At 34.0% G+C, this 11,218-nt stretch overlaps 1 protein-coding gene across 1 annotated transcript; it reads right to left on the bottom strand.

Moving 5' to 3' along the window:
• Positions 1-9,704: 9,704 nt before the first annotated feature.
• LOC113741014 (protein STRICTOSIDINE SYNTHASE-LIKE 10-like) lies at positions 9,705-10,706 on the bottom strand. The gene has a single exon (XM_027268511.2). It carries the CDS (start codon positions 10,704-10,706, stop codon positions 9,705-9,707), a length of 1,002 nt encoding a protein of 333 aa, XP_027124312.2.
• Between the last annotated feature and the right edge of the window lie 512 nt (positions 10,707-11,218).

Here is an 11,218-nt window from a genome sequence, read left to right as displayed (position 1 = left end):
CAAAAGATATAAATAAATAGATTAACCTCTTGTTACAACTATTGTTTAACTAGAGATTCATTTCCAACCTTACCAAATCTCATTCTCATGATAAAATGGACTAAAATAGACTAGTTTTCCCTATTCTCATGGCGAATAACTAGTTATACTCTTGTTTTCTTCATGAAATTCAAGTTTAATTCACTTGAGTGTACCTTTATTCTCATGAGTCTACTACTCAAGATTTATTTATGTTGTTCCATCATTATTACCAATTTTCACTGAATAATAACAACTAAAATCTTGCTATTGGTGATCAAGTAACAACAAGTGATAGGCATGTATAAATAAACAAGTTAATACAAGGTGTAACAAGTATAAAACATATTCACTACATATCAAATAGGCATAAGTTTCATCTACTCCCTAGATCTAAAAATTTAGCTATTCATATAATATGTAACAAGAAAGAGCATAGTTTGATTGCAAGAACACATATTGAATCACAAGTAAAAGATAGATAAAGAAGCTTAGCCAAAATTAGTAAAGAAGCTCCCAATGATCTTCTATTTCTTCAAGAAAATGAGTTGTACAATGAAGTCTCCAGTTATTCTCACAATAGCTCTAGTTAGAGAGAACAAAACAAGACTAACATCTAAGTTCTAATGCTAAAATCTGATGATACTCCCTTCTAATATGTTCTACTCTCTCTTTTTAATGATTCTAACATCTCAAGTGTTAAGAGAGTCAAAAGCTGGTTTTTGGACAAGACATAAAGTCCTTTTTTTCTTCCAAAAGGTTCCTTGAACATGTGTAGCCAAAATTCTTGTCTGGAGTTGAGATGGAAAGTAGTGTGAAAGCAGAGCAAGTGTTTGAACAATTTGCGGAAATCAGGCTACAATACGCGACTACAACCCACGTATTGCCAAGTCGCGTATTCACTTTTGTGAATTTAATCTCAATTCAACTGTTATTTTCTCAATAATAGAGGCTGAACTAACTCTTATGAAAAACATGAAAGTTGTAGTACTTTGAGTTTTCTTTCCAATGCTTCAAAAATCATCCAATTTTGAGTTCTGTGGACCAATATATGAACAAAATACCATTACCTAGTCAGAGCTCTGTTTCAACACTCGACCATGCACATATACTTCTATATTTTGACTTTTTGATAAGGAAGATCACTAAACTGGATTTTGATGTCTTCATACCAAATGTAGATCTATCACTTAGCTTCAAAATGGTATAATAATCACCTCAATATGATGCTTGTAGCTCAAGTTATAGCTGAAATACGACAATGTGTCAAAACTGTCTTTACTTGCATTTCTTCAATTGAATGTTTTGCACTTCATGTCTTTTTTAAACCACTTCAAATCATCAATACTTATCCAATTCTCGTCTCAATTCATGCCAATTGATGATTGAATCGCTAAATCTATAAAAACATGAAGTTTTCACCATCAAAATCCATAGAAATACAATTTTTGCCACTTAAACCACAAAATGTATATTTTGACCAAAACCCTAGTTAATTAGTTATAAAACTAAATAAAACACACCAAAACTAACTAATAAAATACAGCAAAAACACGTAAAATATACTCTTATCAAACTCTCCCATACTTGAACCATTACTTGTCCTTAAGCAATTAGAAATACACACCCACAATGATCCAATATTTTGAAAGTAAACATATGTGCACCATCCAACTTCATTTTTTCAAAAATAAGGTAAACAACCATTATGCAATCACTCAATTAAGTTCAAGCACTCATAATATCAAGTAGGGATGTACGCGAGCCGAGCCATAATCGAGTAGCTCGCGAGTAGCTCGGTCAACGGCTTGGCTTGAACTCGGGTTGACCGAGTTCGAGCCGAGTCTCGAGCTACTCGATTGTCATTTGAGTCGAGTTTCGAGCCAATATTTTGAGGCTCGAGACTTGTCGAGCTACTCGTCGAGTCGGGGGTATTTAAATAATATATTTATAATTTAAATAATATATATGTATTATAATTATAAAATGACCATTATGGGTATAAGTTTTACGGAATTTACAATAAACTCTTCTTTATAATAAAATTTCATAATGGCAAAAAAGTAATAACATAATTGTAAAAAGACCTAAAAAGAAAAAATGTCTAAAAAAGGGAAGAAAAGACGAAAGTGTGTCAAAAAGTTTGATTAGGCTCGACTGCTTGAGTCGAGTCTCGAGCTTAAAACAAGTTCCTCGAGTCAAGCTTCGAGGATCGATTTTTTGTACTCGGTCGAGCTCGAATATAGTAATACTCGAGCTTGACTTGGCTCGATTACATTCCTAATATCAAGTAAAGAAGAGTTAATTATACCATAATTTTAGCTAGTTCAACTCAGTTTCTCATCCTTATCCAATTTCACAAGCAAGTAAGTCATATGGTCAATAAAATACTTCCTAAAGCCATGATCATTTTCTTATTCAATTTAGAGAGGAATTTATTCATATCATATACTAGGGAGGGAGAGTCCGCGCGACGAACGGGAATTTGGTATTTGTGATTGAAGATAATTAATAATTATTGTTTAATATTTTATAGTATAAGAACTGAAGTATGATGATTTTATCATGTCATTTTACCAGAAAAATCATAAATTACATAGTGAGTCAATAAAATAATGTGCAATGAAATATCCTTATCCTTATATTATATAAAAATCAGTTGTGATCAAAGGTTATATTTGAATTTCGACCACAAAAATAAGGGTAGTTTGGAAATGTAAGAATGTTTGAAATGCAATTGACAAGTATCCAAAAGTTTTTTTAAAAAACTTATCCAAGATGATAAAACATTTAAAAGTATCAATTGGACTCCTCATCTCCTGAATCTATATATATTCGTGAAAGATTCCTCAAGCAATGCTTTTGATTTCTCCCTCGACTTAAGCTCAACTTGAATTATCAAGTCAAGTTTATCCATCAATCACTTTGCGTCCAATCTAATCTAAAATAATTTTATTTTAGACTAACTATTTATATAATTTGGTGGGCATAATATGACTTAATTACATGTTTCTTATAAAGATAATAATGCCCAAAAATGATAGATATATAAGAAACTTAAGTGGTCTCTTTAAAGTTTTGTAGAAACGATTCAGATTTGGTGTTTTTTTGCTAGGGACTGTCGCGCCCCATTTTTTTAAAAAAATAAATAAATGACTTAAAAAGGTGAATTTTTTACAAAGAAAATGAAGAAAAATTTGGGTCTAAATGGGACTTGAAAATGCGACGATTTGACCCAAAATGATAGTTTAAAAAGGGTTTTAAAAACAAAATCGGAGTCGCCACTTGGTATAGAGTTAAGGTGTACCAAGTCACCTAAAAATGTATTTTCAAAGGAAAAAGTAAAAAAAAAAAAACCCCTTTTAAACGACTCCTAGTCTACGTAAACCAAAGAAAAAGATTCGGGAGTCACATTTGAAGAGAGGGAAGGCAAGGACGAAGTCCAAGGCACCCTCTCAACCTGGCCAAGGCTAGTTGCGCGATTTAGTCAAAGATTTTCTTATTTTAACCAAAAGATTTATTACATTTGGATGTACTATATGAATGCAAACCCTAGACCTAGGGGGGATCGAGGGGCAAAATTTCTCTTCAAAGCTTGAGTGGTGCCAATCACATTAATTGTGATGCCCAATAATGACTCTTTGGAGAGGTCACGAATAATGCAAAAGTATGAGACTCCAAGAAAAAGAAAAGGGATAAAATAATGAAATGATGAAAGAGGCCCTAGAAAGTTAAGATATGCATGAAATGAAGTGATCACACAATCATGCAATCATGATTTAACGCGCGAAGGGCTCTTAAGGGTCTAGCGTTGGACTAGCCCATATCTACGCTCTCTCGCAAGCATTGGACTTGCAAGAGCTCGAGGGGACAACCATGACTAGCATTGGACTAGCCACGGTTACGTGCATTTGCATCCATCATACACATACGTAAGTAATGTGCATAATTAAAGCAAGTAGACATGTGAGCACGTAATTCACATAACACATAACAAATAAGCATGCATATCTAGATGCCAAAGCCTAAGAAAGCGATTAAACACATAGCACATAGACATGCAAAACACACAAGGCAATTAAGGCCCTAACTATTACATTTTTTGGGGGAAGGCCTACTACAATCTAAAAGGGGAAATAAAAGGAATAAAACAATTAAATCCCTAACTATTACAATTTTGGCATTCGAGTGCCTCCCAAATGACGAAATTGAACTAAAATTAAAGCAAAACTAAGCCACTAAAGAAATAAATAAGGTAAAAAATGAAATAAACACTTAAAGTCATGCAATTGCACACATAAGACACATATATGCACGTAGGATCAAATAAAGTCAAAAATAAAGGATAAGGTGTACCTCCCTTGAGTTGGAGCTCTAATGGGGTGAAATGACTTATTTACCCTCCAAAAATAAAGGAAAAAGGTCAAGACATCACTTTATTAACAAATAATCGCAAAAATGGAATAAGCATAAATTAAATTAGTCAAAGACACTTGAAAGAAAGCAGATAACTCATGTTTAAGAAATTAAAACAAAGTAGAGACTTGATTGCAAAAAATTAAAGAAATTTAAGGGATTAAATTGATCAATTTTTCAATTATTTGAGCCATAGTGAGACAAAGGAGGACTTGGGGGCCAAAGTGTAATTTTAGAAAGTTATCTCATGCAATCTTCATGCAAGGACGTGAGAAGCCTTCTGCAGCAAAGTTTCACAAGCTTATGAAGCTTTCGGCAACTTTAAGCTTTCAAGATGCGGATTTCATTCAAGACTTCAAACAACATTCAGCAGAGACCATCACTCGACACCACCTAACAGCTAGACACTATGATTAACGCAATCCAGTCATGGACACTAAACCATTAAAAATCAAATGAAGACAAGTGAAGAATCAAATGGAAGACGTGTGCAGCAACAGAAAAGCAAAACCAGCCTTGTGATTTTCTTGAAACTTCATCATTCAACAAAAAGGCCTATATGAAGCAACTCACACGGATTCTACCATTTCAACAACCAAAAACTAGTGCAAGACTTCAAACAATCCTAGAAGATTCAGTCCAAGCAACGGGATACAAATGCAGCAAAAGAAAGAGTGAAACCTGCGACAATTTCCAGCCATGCTTTTCGGCAATGTTGCTGCTGCGTTTCATTTGCTTTAGCCGAGCCATGTTTGTACGTAAAAGTTCAAACAGACTTGTACTAGTTCAACAACTAAGCCCAACTACAAAGGCTCCAACCCATTGTCATTACCCTCCCCCAAACATAATCATCTATCTCCAAAAGAATCTAAGTAAAGCAACCAGGCATGAAATGCAACAAAGCAATGTGAGGATCTGCTGCAATTTCGTTCAACCAGAAAACTCCCTCAATAGCATTGTTAGAAAAACACAAATGCACATACTTACTCTCAACAGGTCCAATAATGCTACTAGAAGCGGAAAAGCAGCATAAATGCAAAACAAACTTAACAACAAAGAAATGGTCGTTGCTGCAATGAGCCGAAAGCTTCAAGCTCACTGCAGCAGACTTGTACGCACAATATCCCATCCCAACGTCATCTGATCCCAAGAGACAAGACCATCAAGCAAGAGCTATACCCAAAACACAGGTAAACAGCGAAAAGGAAACATCTTGATCTTGTAAAGTGCAAGTAAAACGTAAGGAAACAACAGAAAGCCAACTGGACTCTTCTTACATGCCTACCAACCTTCACATACGGATCTCTTTGACCCAAATTTACTTAGATGCCTTTTATCCAACCCAGTCAGGTGTATTAGCAAGATTGAACTGACTTTGCTAACTCATGCAATAGCAAACAACGACTCATACACAACCTAACAGATTCCTTGACCAAATACAGCAACCGCATCATTCAATCATAAAGGCGCAATTATCAGAGAAAACAAGCAAGTTAATAACTCTGATTTTTATCCTTTTGCTAGCAAATATTAAGGATAAGAGAGAGGAAGAACTCATTACAGTGTTTTTCTCGAAATTTCGATGGCGATGGCAGTGGGTCTCGGCAAACGATGGCTACTTCCAGCTCTTCATCCACTCTTTGGCTACTGGTTCAAAGCCTCCCTCCGTTGCTGTTTTTCTTTTCTTCTCACCAGAACCTCCCTTTTTCTTTCCTCAAACCCTCAGCCTATAGCTACCTCTCTATCTCTCACTTCAGCCGCCGCACCAGATTCTCTTACCCTCTCCCAAAATTTTCAGCCGTCATCAGATTCCTAGCTCTTCCCCTTTGGTTCTTTTTCTTGTCTTCCTCGGCTCTCTCTTTCGTTTTTTTTTCTCACCCGAAGCTCTCACTCTTCCCTTTTCTTTCCGTTTTTCCCAGCCTTTTTTCTTTTCGCCGCCCAGAACTCTCCGCCGTCACCCCCAGTTCTCTCGTTCTCTGGTCCCTTTCTCGTTCTTTCTCCCTCAGTTTCTTTCTTTCCGCCACCAACTCCCTTTTTCTCTCCCTCCAGCCGTCTGTCAAACCCCCAACTCTCTCCCTATCCCAAAACCTAGCCGTCCCTTGACCCCCCTTATAAGCACCGAATGTCCCTAGAACCTAAGATCAATGGTTCATGTCTTTCTGCAATTTTCGGTGATTGTTAAACCATTGGATGGCTTTTTTCCTTGACCCCCCTTTTGCTTCGTTGATGAAAGCCAGGTTAGCATGATCTAAAGGTGGAGAAAAATGACGGAATGAAACATAGGAAAATAAGATGATTCGAGCTAAAGAAAATGGGAAACAAAACGGGAAGTAAGCTGGAACTTTCTTTGTGCTTGAGCTTGTCCCCTTTTTTTTTTTTTATAAATAATAACTTAATTAATAATAATGAACCTAATAAATAAAGAAAAATAACAATTTAAATAAAATCAGATAAAATGAACAAAATTAGGAATAAAAGATAAAAACAAAATGCTAATAATTTTCCCTTCTTTTTTTTCGAAAAATTCTATGCTAAAATGACTTAAAATAAAAATAAAAGACTAAAAGTAAATAAAAACTAACATGAAAAATAAAAATAATAGTAAATAAAAATACACTAAAAATTTGGTGTCTACAGGGACATTTCTTCATAATCTCATAAATAAGTTCAAATCTGCAAATTGTTAAAGATCTGGTTTGAAATTACCTTGATTATAAAAATTGGTGCAAATAATATTTTCTAAATTTGAAATTGTAGGAAATGGTAACTAAAATCAGAAGAAATTACTCATATGAATTCGAATTGCAAGCTATGGTAGAAACTCCTTAATGATATTTTCTAATTTTTACTTATATAAGTATCCAATATAGCAACTCTACTTAATTGACTCGTTTGAACTATGAATAATAGTTATTTCAATCAAATCAAGAAACATTAATTATCATTGCATAGTATACAATTATGAGTAAATGAATTAATACAATGCAATCAAAATGGTGTTGTAGCTAAAGCATTTAAACTCATCAAGTTCCACTACAAATTCTTTTAGATAGCATGTTAAATAATATCGCAAAACGAGTTGTCAAAGTAAAAAAACAATTTTTTTGTATTTAGAATTATATAAACAGCAGAATACAAGAACGAGATCATAACATGAAAAGCAAATAGAGTGCAAATTACATCTTAGTATTATGTAACATGATTAATTTTCTTTTTTAGTTTCAATGAAGGACAAAATTCTAAGTTAATAAATTTTACAATCATAAAATTTCCAATTAAAATCAACACAAGCCGAATTCCAAATCATATTAAATGAAAAACTAAATAAAAATAACTACTTGAACCATATTTTATCCATAATATAAAATGCCATAATAATTCTATTCAACCATCAAAAATTTTGTCAAGCATTAAACTACTGGCAGAATCACCAGGCCTCGGTTCCATCCATTCTTGCTATGCTTACTGCAACACCCACGCCTATAAGCCTATTGCATCAAAATCTCAAGTTTCAGTCCCTATCATTATTTTTTCGTACCTTACTTTCAACAATACTGATTAGCATCTTCAAGCTATCTGAGACTTGGAAGAAGATGTCAAGATTGAGGCTTCTTCATGGTAACTACCGGATCATTCCCTTTTCTTTTTTTCTTTTTCGCTTGGGAATTTGGATTCCTAGCTACTTAGTAGCAGCAAGACACTGGGAATTCTAGAAATTCAGACTCCCTTCTTTCTAGAATTGTCAAAAAACATCATGCTTTTACATGGTTTAGTTTGAGTGATATATAGTATGTGACGGCGCACGTAGGTGGTAAATCACGGCATACCAGAAAGTCTGATGAATGAAATATTTGATGTTAGCAACTTGGTCGAGGAGGTGAAGATGGGATATGAAACTAAGCATGTGTTGGATCCGGTGTGGCACGAGCTTCAATGCTTCTGAAAAGCAAATCAATCTTCTTCAGGACTGGAGGGACTTTCTCAAGGTCGTCGTTCAATTTGCTTTTGCAATGCCCTCATGTTATACCCTGTTCTAATTAAACTTTGACTTAATATCTAGAACTTATAAGTAATAAATTTATAAGAACAAATAAGTTCTGCTACTTTAAAAATTAGTTCCACACAACTTCATTTAATGAATTATAAGCAAGATGATAAAATTGCTAACCTTATTCAAGATATATGCAATAAAACTAGGTTTTGATACCAACTTAAACGTATTCCACAAATACAAGAACCAGAAAATAGCACAATTAGTTAGTTTTTGGAATTAGAAGTATCAAAAAGCAAACTATATGGAGTTCTTGAATAAATCAATCATCAAAAAAGAGAAAAAACCACCTCAAACTCAAAGAGCTCATCTCAATTTAAAGGAAAAGTTACGTCTTCCACCAAATATTTAATAGCCATAATAAAACCAAAGAGGTGAAACAGAAAAAGAAGACAGGCTATCGGCTAAACATGGAGGCATAACTATGGTGATGGTTGTTTATGGCAATCGGCTAAACATGGGTCATAAATATGATAATGGTTGTTCAGGTAATAATTAGGTCAATTAATTGTAATTAAAATCCAATTATGTAAACATCCAATTAATTCCTTAATGGATGAGAAAGGCTTCAGAAATTGGAAGGTTTGGATGTTAATATAATAAATGATTAAAAGACCTTTTATGTAATTCTATCAAAACACAAGCTTAATTCAATTGTACCTGATACTCAACTTGGCACCAAACATTGTCACTTACCAAACCTGCCCCTAGTCTTAAATGTCTGAAAGGTTATATAAGTAATTATAGCAAAATTAAAGCTGTAATAACTTGTATTTAATGCTCCAATTATATTTCAAACACTCTCACGTTTCCAAAATAGCCCCACCCTTGCGGTTGAAATCTAAAAACTATATTTGCCCTAAACTTGTTCTTATATAGTATAAGGATATAAATATTACTCAAGTTGTGAAAGTACCTTTTGACGCGAAAATCAACATTTTTAGATGAAAATCGCTGGTTACTCAATCACTTCACATACTCTTTTTTTTTCTTTTTTTTTTAACGGTAATAGTGTATATACTTTTAGTATATATAAGATTTACTCATAAAATATTATTACAAAATGCTAATATAGGAAACATACCTGCTACTAAGGTTGAAACAAACTATAGGGAAAATCATATTATCGATACTGATCTTTGTCCAAAAGATTAGAAATACCACTAAAAGAGAGAAATAAATTTAAGAGCTAATGATAATTTTTCTAAGCAATATTAGCCTAGTTAGAGAGTGTTAGTCTGACAACACGAGACCCTTCTACTGATCCTATCCACAAATTTCCATTATGTTCATTTACATCACTACTAAACCCCCATGTCACCCCATTTCCAGCTCCTATTATCTTCAATATGTCACCTTCCGGACTCAATTTAATTATCATTCCAAGTGGATTAAAAATCCCATCTCTTGAGTTAGTTGCCACCCAAAATTCACCTTGTTGGTTTCTTTTGATGTTGTATGGCCTTCCTGGAAGTTGTGCGAAAACATCAACCTTACCAGCCCTGGATGGCTCAAGCCAATACCTCAACACTCTACTGTTTGTGGTTTCAGTAACAAGTAGGGAATCCCCATTTTGGCTCAGTGCTACTCCATTTGGAAACATAAGATGATCCAGAAGGACCGTTACTTGATGAGTCAATGGGTCATATTTCAATGGCCTTCCTGTATTGTCATCACTTGATATCACATAAGCAAATGCACTTCTTGGAAATCGTGTGCTGGTGTCAGTAAAATATACTATACCACTATATTGATCTACCACTACATCATTGGTGAACCTGAATGGAATTCCTCCTGCTTGCTTTGCCAGTGGTCTAGCTAATCCACCATTAGGACCAACGGCCAGGAGACCCATGTAGGCATCAGCAATGTAAAGATCACCAGTCTTCTGGTTAAAACTAAGTCCTAGTGGTCGCCCACATCTGGCCTCTGCGTAAACATGATTAAATGGACCTTGACAACCAATTCTGTATGGAGTTGTTATAGCAAAATCGACCCAACGATTCAGAATTGCAACCCACTTAATTATGTGACCATCAGAAATGCCCGTATACGGGCCACCACCATACCAATCAAAGGCAATACTCTCAGGTCCGGTTGCATCATAAATCAAAAAATTTTTAGAGTCCTTAATTTGACAACTAACAATTCCAGCATTATAGATCAATATAGCTATGAGAAGTAGGGTAGAGAAAGATGCAAACCAATGCTTAGAACCCATACTGAAAAAAGAATTGAAAAGAATGGAATTTACAGCAAGAAGCCGAAGAAAGGTTTTTTTTTTTGTAGTCTAAAATAGAATAATGTTTTGAATCACTTTACATACTCAAGTTGTCTTGCATATTCTTAATTCAAATACCGTTTTACACGAAAGTCGACATTTGTAGATAAAAACTCTTGGTTACTAAGTACAAGAACCATTGGAGTAGAACAACCCTTATTTTTTTCTTTTTTTATTTTTTTTCAAAATAAGATAATAAACATTCCCTCAAAAGAATAATCATGAGAAAAGTATTGCACTTATTGACGATATTTATCATTTAACTTATAAATCAAGTAAAGAGAAAAAATTTCATCAAATATGCAAAATCTAGGCATAATTTTCTCTACTTTACAAAATATACTTTCCTATAAATATACATCTTATAATCACATAATAGTAATTTCCAAGTTAAAGGAGAAAAAAAGTTTTCAAACAATATATATTTATCTCAAAAGTAAAAGGAATTTGAA

The sequence above is a fragment of the Coffea arabica genome, chromosome 4e (assembly GCF_036785885.1).
Source record: "Coffea arabica cultivar ET-39 chromosome 4e, Coffea Arabica ET-39 HiFi, whole genome shotgun sequence".
In the NCBI taxonomy this organism is placed as follows: Eukaryota; Viridiplantae; Streptophyta; class Magnoliopsida; order Gentianales; family Rubiaceae; genus Coffea; species Coffea arabica.
This window is presented reverse-complemented; position numbering and strand designations above follow the sequence as displayed.

Excerpts from the sequence above, each read along its gene's own strand:
- LOC113741014 (XM_027268511.2), bottom strand. The coding sequence starts at position 10,706 with ATGGGTTCTAAGCATTGGTTTGCATCTTTCTCTACCCTACTTCTCATA.